The sequence below is a fragment of the Boleophthalmus pectinirostris genome, unplaced genomic scaffold, assembly GCF_026225935.1.
Source record: "Boleophthalmus pectinirostris isolate CB_2022bp ecotype Guang Dong unplaced genomic scaffold, ASM2622593v1 HiC_scaffold_6, whole genome shotgun sequence".
NCBI lineage: Eukaryota > Metazoa > Chordata > Actinopteri > Gobiiformes > Gobiidae > Boleophthalmus > Boleophthalmus pectinirostris.
The window spans coordinates 14,659,771-14,686,202 of record NW_026571447.1 but is presented as its reverse complement, the minus strand read 5'-3'; the positions used below and the strand labels follow the sequence as shown (position 1 = coordinate 14,686,202).

The 26,432-nt window shown below is 38.7% G+C and overlaps 1 protein-coding gene across 2 annotated transcripts; it reads right to left on the bottom strand.

Annotated features, from left to right (window-relative positions):
• Nucleotides 1-9,858: 9,858 nt before the first annotated feature.
• Nucleotides 9,859-25,023, bottom strand: LOC110174276 (Scm polycomb group protein homolog 1). 2 transcript variants are annotated; one of them, XM_055164307.1, is made up of 17 exons: nt 24,911-25,023; nt 24,246-24,434; nt 23,560-23,629; nt 23,378-23,455; nt 23,170-23,240; nt 22,850-23,084; nt 22,566-22,654; nt 22,153-22,399; nt 18,022-18,248; nt 17,673-17,945; nt 17,225-17,351; nt 16,133-16,333; nt 14,276-14,446; nt 12,382-12,507; nt 11,269-11,385; nt 10,855-10,982; nt 9,859-10,597 (listed from the first exon to the last, which is right to left on the bottom strand). In XM_055164307.1, exons 3-17 carry the CDS (start codon nt 23,582-23,584, stop codon nt 10,478-10,480), a joined length of 2,235 nt encoding a protein of 744 aa, XP_055020282.1. In that variant the 5' UTR covers nt 23,585-23,629; nt 24,246-24,434; nt 24,911-25,023; the 3' UTR covers nt 9,859-10,477. The 2 variants fall into 2 exon arrangements, with proteins under 2 accessions (XP_055020282.1, XP_020796010.1); XM_020940351.2 differs by lacking the exon at nt 24,911-25,023 and having other exon boundaries at nt 22,153-22,396; nt 24,246-24,601.
• Nucleotides 25,024-26,432: the final 1,409 nt, after the last annotated feature.

The window sequence follows — 26,432 nt, the reverse complement described above, 5'->3', positions numbered from 1 at the left end:
TGGTTGGAGGGGGCCCATGGAGGTGTCCCGACAGTGTCTGGGGGAGGTAAATATTTAAGATGTGTGAGATTTACACTGTGGAGCCAACACTGAGCCCAACAGTGGTTTCACAACAGCAGCAGAAGCTCTGTGTCAGCACATGTCCCATCGACAACAACACAACTCTATAGAAACCAACAACATTCAATGTTGAGTAGAGTGCATGCAAAGTTCTCCAATTAGAACAAATGTAAATGTAACCTGTGCACAAGCGTATATTCATACCATGCCCCATACAACTGTATAACAACTAACCCTTATGTAATAGATATTGATCCTGAAGGAAATTCAAACAATAGATAACCTTATGTCTTCTTTGCACGGTTTCTCTTGACCCACTTCTTGTATATAGCTCGGATATATTTTATTTTTACTTGTACATATACATTGTATATTTATGCCTTATTTGACACCAGTCTGTTGCTATAGTTTTGCTTCTTATTTAGAATTTATTATCACCAGTTATATTTTTGCTCTTTATTGTTATAATACTGTTTTGATGAGTGAGCTACTGTGTCCAAATAATTTCCCTTGTGGATCAATAAAGTTTGTCTAAGACTGAATCTAATTTTAAGTCACTGTTTTTCCCTAATTCACAACATAATAAGCACAGTACACTCATTTAGAAATAAAGTGGTGCAAATTGTGAACAACAAATGAAAATGAGAAGTTGCATTATTTGCTATTTAAGAAGTGGCTTGCACAATAGCTGTGGGTACTAAACCATCAACCATGGACATTTGACACACTTACACTGGACAAATAATCAGCTAATATTCAGCATAAATATTCATTAACCTTATTCTCTACTCTGTGCATACTTGTCATGTTTCACCTTATGTCTGGGTGGGTTTATTTTAGTCACTTCCAAAACATGGACAATAGATACTTTACAATAGATGCTAACTGTAAGCATGCTCTGTCTGAGGCTTTGGTAGACTTTAATCTATGCTTTATTTGAAAACAATCCAACCATAAAGAGCTGACTTAGCTGGAATTACAACAGGTGAGCAAATTTTTACTGTTAAACAAGCTGCCCTCAAATAAAATTACAAAAAACAAAAAAAACAAAAACACTCATACTGATCACAGACTCCTGAAAATGTGTTGTTTAAATCCATTTTATATTTTTTGTCTTCAAACGTTTTGATTGTATTTGCTAATGTGTGCATTGTGTCACCATTCCACCATACACATACATGCAGAAAGCTCCCAGGGTGATGTCACTGCAAAGTATCAATAGGTAAAATCTTCTAGCTAGGGTAGTCCTGATCAAGTCTATAGCTCAGGATCTAGAGAACTTACACTTTCTCTATATTATTAGCAGCCATTAATGCAGTGTTGAAAATAAACACAAGAGAAAAGCATTACCTTGGTTTGCTATTTGAGCCATGCTACACCACTATTCATGACTGCTCTGCTCTGTCCTTGCGCATCTTTTGATAACATCACATTTGATCATTTCCTGGCACAGTTTTAGAGCCATGATGATTTGGCCCTTGGAGCACTGACCAATAAAGAAGCTCTCCAAATCCAGTCTGCTCTATAAAATATTGAGAAATTACTGCTAGAACAAGATTAAAAAAATGATTGAAGTTAACTATTTTTACTTGTTAATTTGGTTGGGACAGTGCAGTGTAAAAAGTCCTATATTACACAAAATTGACTCTTGTGAGCTTTAAGCCTGTTAGAATGCTGTTGCCTCCTCAAAAACATTGTTGTGTTTTGTTTCATTCACACATGTTTGAGTAATACTTTATTATTAGTCAATCTACATCTCCAAAGCTCAAAATGCTCTGTTTCACCTTGTGATGTCATGTAGTGGTAGTTTTCAAGTGAACAGCTCCTTTAATTTTTAGTTCAGTAGAGATAGGACATTCCAGGGCTGAACTCATCCAAATGGTTCTTGTGAAGATGTATGGAGTTTAAAAACATAGTGGAGCACTTCCATGACATCACGAGATGGAACAGAGTGTTTTCAATTTAAGAGAAGAACTCCTACTTTGTGTGTTAAACTTGTGTAAATGAAACTAAACACAACTCCAGCTATGTTTTTGAACTACATTATCACAGTTCAGAAAATAGCGTAATATGGGCCCTTTAACAAACATACACGTTAAACATTCTGTAAACACACCAGATTGTAGCCATGAGCTAATTTCCATCTGTTGTTCTGCATTCGCTCTCACAAACACACTCCCATTCATACACCAACGTATTTGAACAATGGAGGCAAGGTGGGTGAATTGTCTTACCCAAGGACACAACAACAGTATACATTACAGCCGCTGCCGTCCATTCCCAGAGGTCTCCCATCCAAGTACTAACCAGGTTTGCTTAACTTCCGAGATCTTACAAGATTTGGCATTCTCAAGGTGGTATTGGCAGTTATACAATGCTGTCCAACAGATAAGCAAGATTAGTTACATCCTGTATTATGCAAAACTGACTCTTGTGAGCTTTAAGCCATGTTATAATGTTGGCTCCTCAAGAACATACCTGCAGCTGTGTTTTGTTTCAATCACACATGTTTGAGTAGCCCTTTATTATTAGTCTTTCTACATCTCCAAAGCTCAAAATGCTCAGTTCCAACCTTGTGATGTCATGAAACAGTAGTGTTCCAAGTCAACAGATACTTTTTACATTTACTTCAATCGATATTGGACATTCCAGGGCTAAAATCATTCAAAAGATTCTAGTGTAGGTGTATGGAGTTTAAAAACACAGTGGAGCACTCCTGTATTACCACATGACATCACAAGTTGGAGCAGTGTTTTCCATTTGAGAGAAGAGCTCAAATATGCAGTGTTTGTGTGTTAAACATGCGTGAATAAAACAAAACACAACTCCGGGAACAATATTATAACATAGATCAGAAAATAGCGTAATATGGACCCTTTAAGGAAAACGGTAAAAACATAGTACCACCCCTTTAAGGACTAGTGGTTGCCGTATACACAAAAGTACAGAAGCCCTTGTGTTGAATATGGTAATATGGATGATAGTGCTCTGTGTGAAATAGCCCTGTTATTGAATCAGAACTCTCCTTAATGTAGTCAACAAAATAGAAGCGCACTCAAGCAGTATAACAGCGGAGAGCCTCTTGATCAGATTGCTCCATGGGGAACAAGCTCTTATTGTTTTCTTTACTTGCTGTACTTACACTTTATTTGACTTGGGGCAGTTGAAAGTTAGCTGGGGAGTTATTGGGGCCAGTCCAGGAGAGTTACGCGCCACTCAGCTGGAATAGAGGAGGAAAAGCATTAACGCAGCCACTGTTCTGTACACAGTGTCTTTGTGAGCAGGGTTTTAAGCCGGAGTGTTAATCTGGTGACAGTGGCAAGCACATGTTAGCAAAGGCGCGCTAACAGGCTACAGGCTGGGGGTGGAATTAATGTTACAGCAGTACATGTCAGGTCTTACAAGTCTTATCCTGCTGCTAAAAGCCCCATATACAATGTGTGCATGTTGGTGGTTTGATGAAACAGGAAATACAATGGTGAGAAACATTGCACTTGAACTTGCCTTTTTCTCAGATCATTACATATTTATTTTGTCATACATAAAACATAAATAAATAAATAGACGAAAATACATACTTTTTTTTTTTTTTTCTTTAAATGTGCATTGCGCAACTTTTCTAGTGAAGGGTCCGTCACCTGCTTGCGTCCAAGGAGATGATATCGCTTTGCCTGGAATATTAAACACATCTATCTAGCATTTATCCATTATGGGTGTTTTCTATTTCTCAAAAAAAAAAAAAAAAAAAAAACAATAATTCTCTCTGTAAATAGCAACACTATTGTAGCCTATAGTTGGTTTCCTTGAGATAGATAGGTTTAATTTCTACCGTGGAACATAGACAAAACAAAAAGGTGATGAACCCTCCACCAAAAAAGTTGCGCAATGTACCTTTAATAAAGGATGGAACTCTTGTGTTTCGACTAGAAAAACATTTGTTGAAGAAGTATTGTTAATGATCTATGTATAAAGTATTCCCTCTTTCTTGGTAGTGAAAATAAGAGGAGTCTGAGTGGGTTGATGGTACTGCTGCTGCGGGGACAATGAAGTTGGAGGTTGCTGTTGTGAGTAGGGATACACTGATAGTGATATTGGTAACAGATATTTGCTGGAACGCATGATATCAGTTCCAGTGATATCCATGCTGAGAGTTGGCTTTAAGAAAACTATTTACTGGCTGATGCTGCAGGATGTCTTATAATGTTACTTGTAGGATAAATAGAAGTTTCAAAACACAATATCTATTCCATGTTTGGACTGGAGGGAACATTTTTCAGTCCTTACACTGGTATTGGTTAATATCAGATATCAGTAGATACTTAAGTCGATACTTAAGGAGCTATATTACCGGAACATAAAATGGATTCTTGAAACTTTAAGTTATGTTATAATACCTCATCAAAAACATACCCGAGTGTTGTTTCATTCACACGTTTGAGTAATTCTATATTATTAGTCTGCCTACATCTCCAAAGCTCAAAATACCCTGTTCTACCTTGTGATGTCATGAAGTAGTTTACAAGTTAACTGCAACATTTTATGTTTTGTTTAGTAGAGATTGGCAATTCCTGGGCTGAAATTATCCAAATGATTCTAGTGATGGTGTATGGAGTTTTAAAACAGAGTGGAGGACTTCCTGTATTACCACATGACATCACAAGGTGGAACAGAACTCAGCCTAAATATGCAGGGTTTGTGTGTTAAACATGTGTAAATGGAAAAAAAACACAACTCCAGGTATGTTTTTGATGAATAACGTTATAACATAGATCAGAAAATAGTGCAATATAGGACCTTTAAAGTCACTTTTTACTCATTGTCCCAATTTAAGCGGATGGTCGCCTACATTATGAACATGCAATTCTATACGCTGTGGTGAATGTACTTTGACCTGCACCATCTGTAAACAGTGTGATCACATGACTTGACTTCTAGATACTGTGCTATCTAAATCACAGGAGCAAAGTGGTGCTGCTGTATAAAGGCTGCTGTGCTCAAACTTACGTCATTATTAGATGTTACAAAATGGCTTTATGTAATGCAAGAGACTTCATAACTTTTAACAGTATTTTTATTCTGGTACAAATTTGTGGGTGGGATATATTGGGCAGTACTAGGAGAGAGTGTTGCGCTTAAAATGGATGAGGTAAAATTAGGAAAAATGTGCAAGGACTCAGTGAATTTGTGAAATTTGAAAATGCTAATTAAGTTTTCTACCAAATTAATATTGAAAATGGAAGTTTGTTATCTTAACATTGTCACATTTTATCATTACAGAAAACCTATTAAAATGTCTATAGCGCTATTCTTATTTTAATTATAGAATCTTCAGTTTATCATGAGCAGATAATGAACCAAGAGGTAGCAAAACTTATGCCAAATAAAGTATTATGACACCGGGAGGGAAGAAGTAGTAAAATAGGATAACACATGGTAGTAACAGTAATGAAAGCAGTCGTTGTAGTGACAGTAAGATGAGTAAAGTTTTGGTGACTATTCTTTTGATTAATTGATTAGTTGCTTAGATTGCAAAAAGGGCCTGGAATATAGAATTTTTATAACTCTGACCAAAATGAAGCTAGATATGAAGCTGAAGATACCACTAGACAGAATATTTATAACAAAATTAGACTTTTCCTGTGTCAATTTGGGTTTATAAACACTCTTCAGTAAGCACATGGCAAGTTTTGGAATTTCTGTATACTGTAGTCAAGAAAAAAATAGACTGATTGTTGAAATAATTTTAACTTTGTAAACAATTATGAATCAATTAACTTGTTTCAGCCCTAAGTAATAGTGACAGCCTATTACACATAAAAAAAAGTGACCGCCTGTTGTAGTGGTTAGACTTGCCTGAGTTGTAGCAGCAGATTCTGGGAGCAGTTAAAGTATAAGTAACTATAACATGTACTACTATAGTAATAGTAGTATAGGGTTGGAGACCTAGGATATCCCCTAAAATGTGTTAAAAGTTTAGTAAAATTATTTGTTTTTTTATTAAGTAGAGTACCAAAATATATTGAAATTCCATGTTCAGAACGCCCTTAAAATCAATATACAATTGTCTTATGAATAAACCAGTTTTTCAGCCCAGCAGATTCAGATATAAAGCAGTAAGTAGCAGGTAACTCTACAATTCATTAATTAGCTATGTTGTTGAAATGTATCCCAATACGCATCTCCGTATCAATACACTTATTGTCAATTAGTCTGTATGTATATTTTGAGTACAGCCCTAGAGTACAAGCAGTAGTACTGGTAGCAGCAGTTGTAGTTGAGTAAGCAGAATATAAAAGAGCTCTAAGTACAAATTTGAGTGCGTTTCTGGTATGTGCTCTCTTCAGTACTCGACATGGGTCCTTTTGCCAAATATACCAGAACGTGAGAAAGCTGTTCTTGGTGCTTACTTTTGGCCGCAACACTTCCTCTCAGATTTAGTGAAACTGGCACTGCATGACTCTATATGAAACTACACTGTTGGTAAATAGCAGACAGGATTTCCCCATACATTGTACACACAAGTGGAATCCACACTGACAGTACTGTTAGTCAAATATCAGAGCAATGCAAGCACCAGCAAAAGTACAAACATGTCTTGCTCTAATATCACTTAGCTACACAATACACAACTTAATACCAGGTAATATAAATGACTATAACTGAAAAACCGAAAGTAATAGTAGTTCATTTAGCTTTACTGTCCCCCTTAGACTGGATTAAGTAAATCACGTTTGACCCTGTCTTGCACTGACTTTATGCTGTGTTTTGACAATACAGCAACCCTGAAACCTTTTGAAATCATGATTAGTGTAGAGCAGTGTAATAATGAAGAGATTGGGTCTTTTCAGTAGTAGCAGTAGCAGTAAAAGTTTATAGTTTCAGTGTTTATACAGGTTTATACTTACTGTAGACTTTGGTGGCATAAGTGATCCATATTTGATAACACAAGTATAAAGTATAATTTGTTCAACAATTTTTTTGCTCTGGTAGTTTTCAGACCAAAATATTTAAAATTAAACTATGGGAGGGTCACCATATTCTTTTCTATTAATGGGAAACACTGTTGTCTGGAGCAGCGTTCAGACTTTGGAGAATACAATTTGAGTATTTTTAGTTAAAAGGAAATGGTTAGTGTTGTCTTGTTTATGGAGTAAATATTGAAAGCCATACGTATTTGTAAATTATTGTTACTTGAATTATGTATTTGACTAAACTGGATCAACACAGGCTTAATTACCATTGTTCTCCTGAACCCCTCTCTCCCAACACCACCGCAGCAGAAGAACCACCAGTCACCTCAGCCTCTCCACCTCTTTGGCCTTTGAGATGAGACGTATAATCCCTCATTCGTCCAGGACTAGTTCAGTGTAGAGAAGGTTTAAAACGATGCTCATCTGTTCACTGTTTTTGCAATCAAGACGTTTCGGCTCTCATCCAGAAGCCATTTTCAGTTTGATGGTACTGGCTCAAAACACTAGGATTTATATGTAACTAAGTCCAGGCCCCAAGATAGGACTTTTAGAGTTTTTGGAGTAAAAGATACAACAAATCCATTATTCTCTTTTCATCACTGATGTCTGTACCATGGGGTCCATTCAAGTCCAAGTTAGTCCATTCAGTACACCAGTTGTACCTCGTTATGTTGCTTGTTTTCAATTTCCAGGTTGAAATATTCACGGCATCGAGACATGACCTTAATAATTAGCCTATATTATACCATTTTCTGATCTATGTTATAATGTTGTTTCCTCATCAAAAACATACCTAGAGTTGAGTTTTTTCATTCACACATGTTTAACTCTGAAGTCCTGCACATTTAGGTTGCTCTTCTCTCAAACAGAATACACACTCTGTTCCACTTTGTGATGTCATGTGGTAGTGCAGAAAGTACTCCACTGTGTTTTAAAACTCCATACACCTTTGCTACAATCATGGATGATTTCTTTCTGGAATTACCAATCTCTACTGAATTTAAAATAAAAAGAGCTGTTAACTTGAAAACTACCAATTCATGACATCACAAAGTGAAATGGAACATTTTGAGCTTTGGAGATGTAGAAAGACTGATAATAAAAGATTACCTGTCTTAAAGCTCACAAGAGTAAATTTTGTGTGTAATATAGGATCTTTAAGGGGTTAGGTTAAGATTAGAGGGTATTAACTGTTACTAAGCCTGAATGATTTTTAATTAACTATTTGCTCATTATGAATTAAGTTTGTGTTTATGCTTTATTAAGCCTATTTAAAGTGTACTTATTAAGCATTACTGAGTCAGACCTTTCTTACTCACTTTGACTGACAGGAATTTTGTCAACAACTCAACTTAGTACATTTTCAGAACACCCCACAGCACTTGAAAGACACCCACACAAAGTAAACCAAAACACAACTGAAAAGTCCCCATAGCAGAGTTTTGGAGTTTTGGTCTGATGTCATATAATCAACACACTTCAAAAATAATACTGATACATATTTATTCACTGGCTTACCCTTCTCTATTGCGCTATCAGCATGACGAAACTGGCACTTAATCGAAAATCCCACTCTAGTGTTAGGAGCTTAAGTGGAATTTCACCAGCCAACCTTCATAAACACAACACACTGAGCTGTTACTTCTATAAATAGCCCTGGCTTCACAAACAGCATTCTGGCTACTATTACACATCAACAAGCAGGCAAGCAGTAGAGGCAACCAAGAGCTCCCAGCCTGTCACATGCGCCTATGCATAACAGAAACAGAGCCCATATTGTCCATGCGTCATAAGGTTGCGCACAGAGACCCGCATTCATACTCATCGTGTCATTCCCAAGCTGTTTTTGGTCACTATTTTGCAACCCAGCGCTGTATTTGAAGAGGCAATATTATCTGCTAAGTCGCTTCACTACACACATGTAATTTTCGCCCACCAGCCTAATAGCCCACTCAGCCACTGACAGGAGTAATGACAGCTGTAGCAGCGAGGGACAATGAGTTCATATTAACATAAATGGAATGGAGTTTAAATAATGGGGAAAATTTACGATCCCCAAAGCACAACAGTGAAAATGTCAAAGTTGTAACAGAATAAGGGTGTGGATTAGGTGATGTTCCAGTGGGAGAGGGGAAAAAAGAGCAGAGAGGATCGTGTTGTGACTAACAGATGGAGAGATGGACACCCGTGGACGTGCGTGACTCTGAGGCCAAGGAGAAACTGCAAGGAGAGGGGACCGTTAGAATGATAGGTAGAAAGATGCTGCCCTCTGCTGGCGAATTAGTGCCAGTGACTTACAAGAGTGCATTTGAGGTAAAATGCAAAGGTTAGGGTTTAAGAGAACTGACAATTCTGATTAGTACTATTATTTATTCCTAGGTAATTTATTTTAGAAGGTTTTTCAGTACTGACAGCTGTATAATTCATGTCTTGTACAATTAAAGAAAAGTTGAAACTAATTTCTAATCTAATTCAGAAATCTAAGATATATCATATTTCTATGTTTACATGGTTATAGGTCCTGGCCAGCCCCGATGTACCTCTGTTACAAAAGGTATTATAAGGACTTTTCAGGACAAGTCAAAGTTAATGATTAAAATAATTCAAGTTCTGCCCATCTCAGCTGTATGTCTGTTAACAGTTTAATGACTGGCCACATATTTTCTCAACGGCCACAACAACGGATTGGAATTCAAGTGACTGGAAACTGCTGGGGGCAGGTTTGGCAAAAATATGTATACAGTGTTTATGATGGCAGGTTTCCAAGGTTACCCCAAGTGCAACTTTCCAGCCCGAGAGCAGCAAGTATTTTGACAGGTAGACATAATTAAGTATCAAGTTCAACATTATTTATTGTACAAAGTATGGAATCTTCTTGTACAAACATGTACAGTATAAAAGTTTTAAAAATACAAAAAACATGGTAAATAATACAGTACAATGAGATTTTAGCAATTATTTAGAATACATTAATTTTCTTTAATAAATCTTTTTTTCTGACTAAATTAATGTGTTATTTGTAAGCCCTCTCAAAGACTTTTGGTATTCCCAATTTTGGGTTTAATTTTTATTCATTCAAGTCCCCTTTTTGCACTTTTATAATAACAAACACAGCTGATAAAACAGCACCTTTGTATGAAAATATGAAATGTAGATAAATGTAACACGAGGCAAAGGAGCCTTTACAGTAAAATTAACAGATTTGACGTTACTTTAACATAAAAACAGGTTAACTATCGTACAAAATCCCATGCTGCCTTGAGGCTGGATTGTGCTACATAAACATTCAGGAAACAGTATTAATGTAATACCAAATATGGTGCTCTTGTGAATGATGTTATGTGTAATACATCTAATAAAGTCCAGCATGTAGTGCAAGAGTACCGTTGGGTTTGGGGTGTAGTGCTTTGGAAGTCCGTTGTGAGGGGTCGGTGATGCTGACAGCCTTAAGCACGTTTGAGCTTATCGATGTGGAAGGTGAGTTTGAGGGCAGGGCCGAGCTTTAAGCCCATGTATTTCATCATCATGTCACTGCGTAGCAAAAGAAGGGCGTTCCCATCAATCTCCTGCAGCAGACAGGAAAGGAGCCTTTTAAAGACATGCTCAGGAAGTTTACAAGGCTGACAACAACATTTAACAATGATAACTTTACTTTTGTCATTAACAGCCAAAGCATTTAGTAAATAAAGTAAATAAGAGATATAAAGCCACCCTTTTTCATAAATATACACTATAATGCTGCACTTGTGTTTGAGTTTTATGTAAGAAAAAAGGCTAATTAAACAGTAAAAATCTAAACATGCCAGAAATACAGCATACATACATGTTTCCTGAAGAGGTCAGCGTGTGGAGCCAGCACTGGGTCAATGTCCCTAATGTACTGCATCACCTCCTCCACTGTCCACACACTAGGGTCATGACCGCTGGACTTTGGGCTGTCCCTCAGGCTGCCTGAAGATCAAAAATAAAACAACTCCAATGGTTATGGCAAATATGAATAAATATAATCAGTATATATTTATTGATGCATTATAATTAATACAGTTATTTTATTCATATACCAAAACTAAACTAAATTAAACTAAATAATGGTTATAGCTTTAAAACATAAATATATGAACATTGATACTTTTGTTGGGATATCTTAGAGAAAAAGGAATAGTCCTAATTGCATAGTGGAGGTTTATAAAAAATATAGCAGTACTAAACTGCTCATTATTAGCTTTAGATTGTTTACCTGGTGAGTTGTGGAGTATGGAGGGCGACCTGAGGCCTGATGACTGAACCATGGAGTTTGGAGGACTCTTCTTCAAGTGCTCTGCTGTTCCGACACCATTTTCACTGAAAGATTCACCTATGACATAAAAGGTAATGGTGTAGGTAATATGCTTGTGTCTGTTATATATAATTATAATCTTTGACATCCATGGATCATTATGTTAGAATTACAATAATAATTTGTTAATTTGCTATTTAATTTTAAATCACAATATTCATCTAAAACAACTTAATAAAAAAGTCTGCTGACTTCTGCATTATTAAGCTATGGTGCCCAGTAGGAGCCAGCGTCACTGTAAACAACAAAGAGTCGGCACCTCTGATGGATAGCTGCAGAGAGCGGGTTTTGTTGTACCAAAATGACTACGCAATGCTGCCGAATTCTGTGTGTATCACCGATTAAGAAAATAAAACTGGAGAACAAAGTAAGTACAGAGCAGTGGGCACTGGGCGCACACCAGGGACGGTGAAAATGGCATATGATCATCAATATGGCGTCTTGAAAATAACTTATTAAAGATTGGTCAAATATGCACAAATCACTCCATACACAACTCTGAGAGGGGAAATAAGAAAAGGAAAAAGTATAGCATAGTTAAAAGCTCTGAAAAGCCAATTTTGCATGATAGGATGGCTTTAACAAATGTATATGGGGCGGAAAATCCCTGTCTGGAGGTTGTGATTAATATAGCTTCATGGTCCCATGAAGGTGTGACTAACTGAAAGAAGGCTAATGTGAGCTTATGACTTCAGTATTATTTGAAAGGGACATGTTTAACAGCACATGACAGATCACCTGCTATAGTTCCAACTAAGGCAGTTCTTTATGGTAAGTTTCTGTTTAAACAAAGCTTAGATTAACTTGATAAAAAGAGCATCAGACAGAGCGGTGCCTCCATTTTACCACCGCAACCTCTTACCCCTCCAAGAATGACATGAAAGAAACACATGAAAGGTATCAATATAGTCAGTTATACAGTAAAAGATGATTAAAACAACCCAAGCAATAACAAGTAAAGAAGTTTCAAAGCCAAAACAGCAGCCCATACTAAGTCAGTGACATGTGACTTACCATCAGTGGCGTGGCGGGAGATTTTGGCCAGCTTCTGAGGTACTGAGCTGTTATAGGTCTCCTGAAGAAAGCGCTTGTTGCCCCGATCTGGACCAGCCATAATACTGTTCCCAAATCCCCTTCTTTCTGTAACATTAAAAAAAATGCAACTGATAAAACAATATACAAATTGCTAATAACAAAAGTAATATGTCAACTTGTTGTGCCCAGTGCATCAAGGGAAATATAAAAAGCCTACTATAAGGCTTTATTAAAATATGTCATAGGTGTATCTTAATTGCATATCTTATCTTTAATTTATTCATTTGAAACAACTTAAAGGTGCACTGTTTAACTTTTGAGCTGACATCAAACAGATTTACCTTACATTTATTCAGTTATAGGTAGTTTTATGGCTCAAAAATACCTAGAAAAAGAGGCATGCTGACTGTGAGCGGGATTGCCTCCCCACAGATATGACTTGTAACTTGGTCTGGTTTGGTCACCATGAAAATAGAAAAGTTTAATGCCATACTGTGAAACAATCCAGACAAAGCAATAACATCTTCATGGAGAAAAGAATTTGATGGACCCTCCAACAGAAAAGTTACACAATGCACCTTTAAGAATAGAAACGGGTCTTTTTTTGCAAAACAGCAGAACTGACAACAGAACAGGCCCAGCTCTTCATAGTGCCATGTCTGTTAAGTTATGTTTTCCAGTGATCCCATATGTGAGATCTGGTGGGAGTAATGCAATGTTTAATTTAGAGTTCACACGATAAAGGTGGTTCTGTAGCACACTTGTTCACATATATGCTAACAAAATGGCAGTAAAAGTTATTGCTCTAAACTTGTATGTTTATTGTGTCAACAATGTCACTATAGCAAGCAGTGAATTTTGTTTGTTTTTATTGCTGAAAATCGCAATGTGAATTTTTTTGACCTTACACGTATGGCCCATGTCTAAATGTTTGCAATAACCAAGCACAGAAAAGAGGGTGGAGATACGGGGTAGATAAAACCTAAAATTTTCTGAGGTGATGATTACTCAAACATGCTCGAATCAATCAAAATACAGCATTAACTAAGCCAGGAGACTGGGAACAAAAAACAGCCCTGGACTTTTCCGTCAGAAATTGGCCTACGGTGGAAACTGAGGACAGTCATTCTGGACTTTTCCAAAATGCACAATTTGACAGTTAGCCCCTGAATCGAAGGCCACTGCACCGGCCCAAATTTGGTATGAGGTGGACCGGCCCACCAGGCATTTTTCCGGTAGTACAGATTACCAGTCCGAGCCTGAAGAAAGATAATGATGGGGGAAGGTTATAACTTGGATAAAAAAGTTCACTGAAGTAATTTTTATTAATTGATACTCTCCAGTGACATCACACAAAATGCACACATTAGCATTTGAAAACTTAAGAAAAATATACAAACATTATTTAAACAACACATTTTCAGGAGCTTGTATAGGTGTTTGATTTTCAGCAAAAAAGGTAATCATTACAAACTGAAAAAATTGTTTGAGTCAGGATAAGGACACTTATTTGTGAAGACTTGTGATCTGAGAGGTGCCTGTGTGAATGGTGAGTGTTACAAATATGTCGGTTTTTGATGCCACTTTTAGTTCTGTTTTCTTACACTGGCCTACTGTTAAGTGACTAGAGTGGCTCTATACATGTTACTGGATTTGCATTGATATGTAAATGAGCTGTGATTAGAGGTGTGAATGATCGGCCAATCTGTTCTTTTTGGTCAGATTGTGTTAAAACAAAACATAGATTCAAGTCTCAAACAGAAGGTGCTTACAGTTAGCATGCTGATGACATCAGCTGCAAAGTATCAATATGTAGCCTTTAAGTGACTGTCTGAGTGTCAGATGCATTTACAGTTTATCCAAATGGACTGACCTGTGGAGTAGGAGAGGCTGTTGTAGTGTGTGGATGCTCTGGCCACGGGCTGGTTTCCGAACAGAGGGTCACAGTGGAGGTTGTGGCACAGTTTCTCCAGGAAGCGCAGAACGTAGGTCACACTGCTGACTGTGGGCAGGGTCAGGGTGTGCTGCTGCTGCTCAAAGTAAGCTAACAGATAGACAGATCACATGTTAGCATTCCACATACATAAAGACTATCAGGGATTAGCATGGTAAGATTAATTGCAATCAACTGCAATTAATATAATGAATGCGTGTGTGTGAGTTGTGCTAAAATTAATAAGTATTTAAAGCTAAAGTGTGATGAGAGTGGGAAAATCTACACAAAATAAAAAAAACTACACAAATAAAATTAATCCTTCTGCAGAGAACACTTCTGTGTTTAGAAAAAGAGATGTCTGTGTCTCAGTGCTAATGCGAAAGCTAATTTTGAGGGGTAAGTAACAACACCACACATTCTAGTATTCTACACATAAAAACAATTGGGGTGTCTTGACTTTAATTCATTAGAATTTTAATAGGTTGTTTATTCTATATTTTACAGTTTTAATAAATAGCTCACTGTGTCTCATTTCGAGACACAGTGAGCTAGCTAGTGTGCTGCTATAAACAGAGCCAACTGACATATCACAACTACTGCTGTTAATAATATCCTCAACAAACAACAAAATATCCTGTCTGCGTATAACTGCTCACCCTCTAGTTTTGATCTGTACAAACATGTTTTGAAATATCATTATTGTATTAGTCTGTCAGTTCATATTTCTTTCTTTTTATCAGTTCTTCTGGGCGCAATTAAAATGTGAACTGTGAACAGAATCTTATTAATAAATTGCCAATCTAACCACAATCACAATGCTTGTCAAAGAAAATCACAGTTCAATATTTTTTCCAAAATGATGTAGACCTAATATTCAGATTCAGACAACTTTATTAACTGACCACTGACCGGACGTCCCTATTTATCTGGGAGAGTCCCAGTTTTGAGCCCTGTGTCCCCTGTCCCAGTAGATTTATTCAAAACCATTGATTATTTTTATACAGGAAATGTCCCAGTTGGCCCTATTTTTGACAAATTTGATCCCTGCCAACAGTAAAAAAAAGACATAAATTGTAATTTATTTAAGTAAAATACAGAAAAGGATATCCTTAAAAATTACCAAACACAAAGAAAATGTGACTACACTGACTCACATGTTAGTTATGAATGTGCTGAGTGCAGAACAGTTTTCTTTAATTACGCACTCGTTTCACAATTTTATTATTACCAACCGCTTCAAACTGGGGGTGTCCCAGTTTTTGATTTTGAAAATCTGGTTACTCTATTATTAAACCAACAGGGGCTTTTAGTTTGATACAGCTCCTTTGGCTCTGCTTAAACAGTTGAGAAACAGGACTACATTCATACCATACTCCATACAACTGTACCGCAACTCACCCTGTAACAGATAACCCTATGTCCTGTCAATCATTATTATTATTATTGTTTCCCCTTATGAACCTCTTGTATATAGCTGAGATATATTTGTATTGCTATATTTCAGTATTTCATTTTTACATACATTTATATAATTGTGTCTTATTTGACACCAGTCTCTTGCTATGTTTGGTCCTGATTTTGAATTTATTATTACCATTTATATTTTTGTCTAAGTTTGTCTAAGTCTAAATCAGCAGTAAAAAACATACAAAAACAACCATTCAAAACATGGAGCGATTCTGAACAAAGAGGAGGTCTAAGAAACAACCCTTAAAAAGACAATACATCTACACAGAATTTAAAAGGTGAATGACAATTGGAATAAAGTGAAGATGACCATGGTCTAAAATTCACCTGAAATGACCTCTCCTCCCTGTCCAGACTTGAGGCAGGAGAACACAGTGCGCTGGTTATGAGCAGAGTCCACACAGGCCTGGACACACTGCTGCAGGACTGAGGAGGCCCGGCCTGGTCCAAAGTGGTCAGGGAGCTGTTGAATCCTCCGCGGGTCTAAGTGAGGGCCCACTTTGCCGAACTTGTTCAAATACACGCAAACTAAACCAAAACAGCAACGTAGAAAGTTCAAATCTACTCACTTAAGAGTTTCTTCACATGTAAATTGGGTGTGCGCAGAATTTTCATGATGATCCGGTCACTGTAAAGATATTTTCTTGGTACATTTGATTTAAAGAACTATAACATGACATGAGCCTGCCCAGAGACTACTAATGGAAATTAGCACCAATGCTACAACGTGGTACAATGCAACTCTCCTGTTAAGGGTCAATGTATGTAACTGTATGTATGTGTGTGTGTGTGTGTGTGTGTGAGAAAGGCCTGTCACGATTACGATATCAATTTATTGGACAGATGGTGTCAATCGTTATCGTAGGTACTTGAGTGAGGAACATTTTGCTATATTTAAAGATGTACTATGTAACTCTTTGGGTGGGGGTCCGTCAACCTGCTTGTTTATATGGATATGTCATTACTATACCTGGAATGTTCCGCAGTATCACATTATACTGCTCTACTTTACATTTATTAAATTACAAGTGGTTTATAGCTCAAAAATACCTAGAAAATCAGACATTCTGACTGTGAGCAGGGTTGCCTCTCGAGCGATCAAACTGTAACTTGGTCTGGTTTGGTCTCCAGGTTTGATACCATATTGTGAAACATTCCAGACAAATAACATCTTCATGGAGAAAAGTATTTGATGGACCCTACACCAGAAAAGTTACACCATGCACCTTGAAGATTTTTAATATAACTTTTTTTCATATTACATACGTTTAAAACAGTTTTTTAAAAGATAATCCTACTTTAGGGTTATAATTTATAATCTAAATAAGTTTTAATATTATCATTTATCATCTATATTTTCAAATCATTGTGAAAATTGTGACAGGCCTAGTAACTAAATCCATCTTAGCTGAGCTGTACCTGTGGGGGCCTGTAGTGCAGACTTGGGGATGGTGGCGTTGTCCAGAGGCACAGTGCTGGTGTCAGGCTCCGGGGTGCTGCTGGTGGGAGATGTGGGAACTGGATTTGGTATCACACGAGGTTTCCTCTGGTGAGAAAAGTAAAGATGTAAATACATTGCATTTTATTTAATAGTGTGTTATCACTGCAATAAAAGTTTCAGATCAGCTTTTGAGGGCACTCAGAGATGGGTTTAAATACAAATAAACTATAAGTATATTAATATAATTTAATAGAAATAACTTTATTTATCTGACTCTAAAGAAATATAAATAACCAAAAAATATAGACAAATAAATTATAATCAATTGGCACAGGCTGTTATTTAGATGTCAAACTCAAAAAAACACAAATATATGGAAATCCTCCCTGGACATCATTAGCTCTGTGTGTTCAGTGATGGTGGTACCTTGCTTCCAGGTTTGGGGCCTCTTTTCTTTGGGATCTTGACTGCTAGTGCCTTAGCGTGGGCCTGAGCATGGGCCTGAGCGTGGGCCTGAACGTGGGCCTGAACGTGGGCCTGAGCGTGAGCCTGAGCATGGGCCTGAGCGTGGGCCTGCTGTAGAGCTATCCTATGGGCCCAGTTGGTGGGCAACCTGCCCCGTGGTCGCCCTGGGCCAACAGGCCGTCCTGGTCCAGCCAAGACATCTTCAAACCACGCTGCTCTTTTCGCCCATCCTAACTGCAAAGATAGATGTGACGAGCATAAAGTTAATGTTGACAAATAAAAGCTGAAAACGGCTGCACAACATACTTACCCTACTGCCCGGCTTTGGTCCTCGTTTCTTGGGGATCTTGACTGGCACCAGCTCTTTTCCTGTCTGTATGCTCTGTGGTCCCAGGAGAGTCCCCGTTATGTTGGCCTTTTTGCGTCCTGGTCTTCGCCCCCTCTGGCCTGGAGGTCTGCCCACTGACGGGCTGGGAGGCATAGCTGGACTGTCTACACTGCCGTCTGTAGGGGCTCCCAGGCTCTTCAGCAGCACTACTAGAATGGGGCACAGGACAGCTTAGACAAATACATTATGCAACATACCAGCTAAGCCAAAGCTACAAGCCTACACCTAACCATTAGTTATGGCTACCATTGGATTAGTTTGATCAAGAAGTTAATTTAATCATATTTCTGTGGGTGCAGTAGTAATATCCAGTTGTCCAGCAGAGTAGCTTATTTCAACCATTTGGTGTCAGTGACTTGGCAAGCCATTACCATTTTGACCCTACAAAAATGCTGGCAACCAGGAGGTGGTCTGAAATAAAAGGACAAAATACTTTAAAACAAAACCATCCTCTGCAGCTCATTACCAACTCGCTTTTACAATGTGGACTACATCAACATTATACTGGAGATGACTTCAAAGCAGAAGTTAACTTTGTCAGGCCTCAAAAACATGAGTCCTGGAGGTTTAACAATGAAAAATTGTTACCTTGAGTATTAAAATAATTGCTTAAAGGTGACTCACAGGTACAGAGGAAGCCCTTGTAATCACAACAACCATTTAGAAGCCACACTTTGTTTTTTCCTCTCAGCTGAGTGCACCGGGTTCACTGAGTTCACAAGACTGAGCTCCCTCACTCATATTACAGGAAGACAACTTGTTTTTCATTAATCATCCATGTTACGTTCCAGTATATGCATTTTTACTCACCACGTTGGCTGAAAAAGTCTAAAGTATGTTGTTGTGCTCAACGCTGTCCTCACGCTCACCTTCTTTTCCTGTCCTCTTTTCCACTCTTTCACTACTTTGCTCCTCCCTCCTTTTCTGTTCCTTTTCTCTCCACCTCCCACCATCTGCTGTGAGTGTAAACTGTCTAGCTTTGACGGTGTCTGTCTTTTCTCTCCATTCTCTCTCTGTTCTTAACTCATTTCAGTGTGAGATGTCTAAGCAGACACAGTAAGACTAGCTGCCAACAGGAGGCCTACAGCGGGGCACCCAGGCACTCAAACCACGTCATGCTTTACCCCAGCAAGTTGGGTGAGCGCCAGGCCTTCATAAAGTAACAGCACCCGGCAAGGCCCTGTCCTGTCTCCCATCAACAACCTTTTTCATCTCTCTCACACTTAAGACTTCTGTTTTCTTGTATCTAATAACATCTGCTTGTTTCCCAGTCTTCTTCAAAGGTCCTATATTACACAAAACTGATTCTTGTGAGTTTTAGCCAAGTCAGACCTGGAGTAGGATGTTTGAGTAACTTATTAGTATTAGTAGGTCTACATCTTTAAAGTTCAAAATGCACTGGTCCACAGTGGGATGTCATGAAGCAGTAGTTTTCAAGGCAAGAGCTACCTTTGACTTTTTGTTTAGTAGACACTGGAAATTCCAGGGCTGAAATAATCCAAACAATTCTAGTGAAGGTGAAGGTGTATGAAGTATGAAGTTTAAAAACACAGTGGAGATGTGGCGGCTGGTCAAAAGAGGGCACAAGTGTGCCACACTCTCTAACTTGACTTAGACAGAAAAGATGATAAAGTCCTTATTTTGTATTAGGCCATATGTTTCATATTTTGTTTAAAATGTAATGTGTATATGCATAGACATATTTTTATCATGTTCAGTGTGCTCATATCACTTTATTTGATTCATGCGTTTGCCCTTTGAGTGCTCTGGGTTAGAGTGAACTCAATGGTGTTCTATGGGAGAACCTGAAGTTTTGAGAAAATTTGACATCAAATCTGGTGCTGCTGCCCCTTATTTTACATTGCTGCCCTGAAGTATTTCTTGGGTGAGCAGTTCAGGGCGCACTCAAAACAACTGATTGATCTTCATAAACATTTATCACACACCTAACCTATTATGATTCAGCCTGCTAGCTATCCCTTGTCCAGCCCCAACTCTCCATTGGCGGCATCTTACTACTATAGGCTAATGAATGGATAACAACAGAGCTATGTGCTATACAGTTATGACAAGTTCAACTTCAAGTTAAAGTGTGATCGTCTGAGGAACAGCTGCACTCACTCGCTGCTGTATCCGCCTCTGCCCAATTGTTTCAGGGTGGAAAAGTTTCACCTGGGCGTAGCACGCTGAGGAAGCTAAGTCTACCTGGTGTCCTAGTCGTAATATGGAGTGGTCGTAACTTTCAGATTTAATTGGGAAGTAGGATTCAGACTAGTTTTAAAACCAGCTCGTGCACTTGGCTCCCAGACCTCACGTCACAGACCTGACTGGACCGGGACTTGGACCAGTTTCATCTCTTCATATTGAACAATAATACACTCTTGGAGACAGAGCCAACAGGACAGTGATTTGAGTATACACTCTGTTTCAGTCCTCTGGAGTATGTAAAATGATTGATGGTTGGACGGAGCTGCTCCGGTGTTCTGCCGTGTGAATTGTTGTATGCGTTCGCATTGTGACCTTAGCCTCTTATTAGTGTGGTTTTCCAGATGTTGTTGTTAGGGCTGGTTGTGAGTGGCAGATCAGGTTGTGTTGTTGTGATTGGTTGTTGGGGATGGTTGTGAGCAGTGTGTGAGATTGTGTTGTTGGGGCTGGTTGTGAGTGATGGATCAGGTTGTGCTGCTGCATAAACATTGCATTTGGATGTGCATTGTGCTCTGATTGTGATTACCAAACACAGTGCAAGTGTAGGACAGGGGACTGAAGAAATATAAGACAAATGATTTATATTCATTCCATATATAGTTCAGCCAATAGTAACCAAAATAAGTGCCTGTTTCTGGCATTTGATATAATACTATATAGCCTATATAAAATACATATATTTATATAACACCAGTGGAAGACGTTTTGTATTATTACATGACGTCACAAGGTGGGACAGAGTGCTTTCTGTTTGAGAGAAGGCCTCAGCCTAAATATGCAGGGCTTATGTGTTAATCGTGTGTAAACGAAACAAAAGACAACTCCAGGTATGTTTGCGATGAGGAAACAACATTATAACAGATCAGACAGTAGCGTAATATGGGCCCTTTAATCCCTTGGTTAACTTTTTTTCAAGTTTGTCATCAAGAGTAAGCAAACATGATCAAAAGGGCTGGGCTGGTGATAAATCGTGCTATATATGGGAATGATTGGCAATTTGAAATATTGTGAGATAAGACATACAGAGATGGCTGCCACTAAAGCTAGAAGGCAACTTAAATACTGACAAAAAGGGCTCTGCAGAAGTTAGAAGCTGTAATAATTAAAGATAGGTATACAACTATTTAAAAAGTCATTGTTAAGCAACCTTAGGTATATCATCCATTACCAGTATGTTGTTATCCCAAATTTAGATAATTTCATATCATGATAAACATTTAGGCCATATCACCCTGCTCTTATCATCAGCTTTTTTGCTGGTCTTTCTGTACAAATCAGTGCAATCTTGCACACTCACCTGAATACTAGCATTGTGCTCAAACAATCCCTCAAACCAGTTCTAAAACACCATTTTCTGATCAATGTTATAATGTTGTTGCCTCATTGCAAACATACCTGGAGTTGTCACATAAGCCCTGCATATTTAGGCTGAGCTCTTCTCTCAAACAGAAAGCACTCTGTTCCAACTTGTGATGTCATGTAATAATACAAAAAGCGCTTCACTGTGGCTGGTGGTATAATTTTTGGGAGATGCCAGTCTCTAACAAACTAAAAGTAAAAGGTTGCTGTTGACTTGAAAAACAATACTACATGACATCACAAGGTGGAACTGAGCATTTTGAGCTTTGGAGATGTAGCCAGACTGATAATAACTCAACTATATAATAACATGGCTTAAAGCTCACAATAGTCTATTTTGAGTAATATGGGACCTTTAAGACAAAGAGATGAAATTGCACATACATGTCATCCATGAATTTACCTTTTACTTTGTGCCATGTTTTAATAACCTAAAAACTGTTACACACCATACTGTGCAAGCCCCAGAGCTCAGAGGTAAATAAATACCTTTGGTGCCCGGTGGCTGAAGGTTGTCTCCAGTGAGCGCACACCAGCCCACAGGGAAGATGTCTCTCGAGTCGTAGCGGCAGTAATAGTCAAAAGCTCCTCTCCAGCCGTCAAAGGTGACCAGCACCTCTACGCCGCGCAGGGCACCCACAGTGGCAGGGCAGATGAAGTGTGGATTTTTACGGTCCACTGCTTCCAACTTCATGCCCACTTGGAACAAGTTCTGCTCTGGAGTGGGAGGCTCCTGCTGGACAACAGAGGGAAGGGCAAAGGGTTCAGGCATCATAGTTAACTGGCTTTATCCATATTTACCCACAATAATGAGCCTACTGTCTAAATTAACTAGCCAAAGTCAGTCATCACTAAACCCTATGGGGGTAGAAGTTAATAGCCTGTAAACATTGAGTAGGTACCTTGTGAAAAAGGCGAGAGGGCGCCATCTCAGCTCCATTTAGTGTTTTCAGAAGGAACATGGGCCAGGAAGAAGCATTCAGACGAAAGCCTGTGTATCGAGTGTTTAGATATCATTTAAGTGTATCCAGTATACTGGATTATTCAGACAACAAACTGGGGACCTAAGATGATTTAGTACTTATTAAACCAGGTTAAACATATAGAGGTCTATCTCTTTTATAAGGGTGACATAACCAAGAACTCTGCGTAAGTCACAAAATATTGGAATGTGGCTGGCCATTACCGAGGGGTGGCTGCAGCATGCCCCCACTTTTCTCACAGCTGCCGATTGGCTGGATCTCAGAGGAATCCGCCAGGCGCCAGAAGTCATTCTTGTTGTCAGACCCATCCAGTCGGAGGCGCAGGCGCGACCCTGTCAGACCCACTACTGTGGCAATACATGTGGACGTAGTGTTTCTCGGGTCCTGGGCTTCCAGCTTCATCCCTGCCTTGAACTCATTCACTGGAGGAGTTAGGCTCTGACAGATGGCAGAACAGTTGTGTTAGTGAAAGGTTTCACAATAACATAACGAAAGTAAGAAAACATGTAATATCATTCCTTACCTGTTTGAAATAGGAGGCAGGTGCAGCCATGGCACCTGTCTCTTTTAAGTATTTCTCCCAGCTGAAATGACCTTAAAAATATAAGTATAATCATTTGCATGTGTACTTCAAGCTATGATCTAAAACAGCAATATAATGTACAGCTGTGAAATAAATCATCATACTATCTATGTACTTGTGAAAATGCATAAATCTAACAGAAATATACCTTGATATTGTGGGGGCACCCGGGAGGGTCGTCCACTTCTGGTATGTTTAATTCTTCTGACATCTTGCCACTCTAAAGCTAGAAGAGGTGTGAAATTAAAGGATTTGCCACATACAAGGGAGAATACCCTATGAAGGGCTGTTTATTAGACAGTAATAAATTAGTATTCGCAAAAGTGTTACCTTTTAGTGGCACTGGCTTCTTCATGCTCCAGTAAGACTGACCAAGTTCACAACAACTCTGGCCCTCTCTCTGAGGCAACAATAAAAAAGAGGAGAACTTTCAGTGGCATGTGTTGTGAATACAAATTGTTCAGTTAACTTTTATCTTTTATAAATCAGTTTACACTTCATGAGTTATTTTAGCTCATAGCATGGTCAGTGAGAATTCTAAGACTTACTGCTATGCATTAATAAATAACTACAAAGTAATAAGTATAGTTGTGTACTTTTACACTAACACTTGGTCATTATTTTATATAGCCAGGAAATCATATATCACAAGCCAAATATCACTAAAATTATCACACATAAAAACAGCTGTCTTGAGTCACATTTCAAATTAACAGAACTAAACATTAAGGTTAAATACAACCGTAAATTTAACAAAAATATGGTAGAACTGACGTTTTGAACTAAAGAAAACGAGTGCGTCAGCCTTACTTAACATTTAGAAAAGAAACCATAAATACAAAAAGAGAGGCTGCTGTGTATCAAGTGCATGCTGATTCCGCTTAAAGTGAAGTTTGACAGAGCTATGTTGAGCAAACTAAAACAGAGAAACAAGCGTGCGTAAAGGCGCACCGTTATAATGGACATAAACAAGCTGTAAGACTATTGTTCACTGATTACAAATGATATATGCATACCTTAGACTTAGAGCTTCATAGCCACCTCAGAGGTTTTTATCCTGTCCGGCTGATTTCCTTTTCAACAGAAGTGCGCCTTTTTTCTCCGCCAAAGGGGGGTGGTGTCTGAATTAAAGCGACCCGCTCCTAGCTTTCAGTCTGCGGGAGAAGCCACGGGGACAGGGGACAGAGCCCATGTGTTGGCTGCCACTGAGAGGGACAAAGAGAAAATTTACCATAGTCCGGGTATCATCAACTAGTGACAAGGCTAGCTTGGATCAGACGCGCAGGCTTTTTAAGAAAGAGATTCATCCCATAGCGTGTTTAGAGCGAATCGTACACAAAGTCCACGCCTGTCCATGCTAACTCAACTGTGTACAAATGAACAAAAGCAGTCCTACAAGGACAAATAAAGAAAGCATCACAGCAGGTTACGGTGAGTTAAACTCTGATTGACGTGATGGAGCCACGCACTACTGTCACACACCATGCACAGTGCACAGATCATGCAAAGTCCTCACATCATGCTAAACGACATGCCCACTGCTGACAGAGCTAGCATGCTAGCTCAGTAGCTGCTTGTCCTCGAAACAAATCACTGTGGTAATGGAAGGAATTAAAAAAATATATATATAGAGGCTCTATGGCACATACATTCCTCTCTCGATATAGGTGGATATGGTTACCTTGGTGGTTTAATCGTGTATGTTTCAGACATTGTCCGCCATGTTTTGTACCCAATGAGGAGGGGGTGTTATGCCCACTGCCCGAGACTAAACAAGCCATAGACTGTATCTACGACTGAAGACCGGCCTTTGGCGACCCCTGGCGGCCACATGGAAAAGACTTCCTTGCCACTGGTTTTCAAAATCACATTGATTACTTACTGATTCAATTAAATAAAAAAGAAAAGAAAAGAGTAATACAGCCCTATTTACATTAAATACAGGTGCAAGACAAAAAGAAATGTATTAGCTCACATACATTGTTTTAAGTAACTCTGCTTTGCTTTGGAGCAGACTTGAACTTAGTGTCCAAAGAGGCTTTACACAGGCTGTATGTCTAACTTCAACTCACACTCATTCTTGTGCTTAAAGACCGCCTAAGTTGCTGCAATCTTGTGAGTGAAATCTATTTGGGAGAGACATATTCCACCAAACACTGAAATACAGTATTAGACTACATAATACACCTGGCAGTAACCTCTGAAAAGATAGTCTTTTGCCCATAAATTGTGTAGGTGTGAAAATTAGAAATGGGCCCATTTGGTAATGCCATGCCAATTAGATCTGGGTAGCAACTGTAACTATGTGATTTGGAAAAACACCCAGCGGTTCAATTGTGTGTAATGGTCACCTGGCAGCAGTGCTAATGCCCATTTCAGCCTACGCTGGGCAGACCATGGCCCAGTGGCCCCCTGCACCCCAGGCAATTATGTTTGGTTTCACACGGTGAAAAGGGTTAATTGGCAGCGCCCACGCGCCTGATTGGACCTGTTTCACGCCTGTCGGCCTTCATCGCATCAAAGGAAGCCCCAGTCCACCAGGCACCATTATTAGTGCGCTCACAAACACACACACACACATACACCTCACAGCCAGCAACTGTACAAGGGCACCGTACCTAAATGGGCTTTTTCACAATTGTATTCGCAGCATGACTATACTTTTTTAAATTAATATATATATATATATATAGTTTTTTAGAAAATAAAAACGTGCTTAGGTATAGGTAGTATGCAGATACTATACAATTTAAAGAAAACGCATAGAATCCATCATTCATCGTTAAATTAAACATGCCTTTTTGTGACAACATTGTACGCGCATTCTGACAAATTCTCCTTCATGCCACAAGGGGTCAGTGTTGATATATAAAAAGCCCAGACTGTCCTGCCACTCACTTTCAACTTCTCCACATTCACGTCATTATAATGCATTCATGATTTCCTCCGAATGCAGCACAGTACTTATGCTGCTTATTATCCATCCATTCACCGTCCTCTTAAAGCCCTCAAACTTTTATTCTATTCAAATAATGAGCACTACTTTTCAACTTTTTTTTTTTTTTTTCCTTTCATGAAATTCTAGGCTGGCTCATTCTGTTTGCTCTCTGCGAGTCAGACCCACGTGCTGCTGTGGTGAGCCTGTATATTCTGTGTGGCAGTTTGTTTTTGCAGGGTGTCTCACTGTGGTCACACTTTTAAAT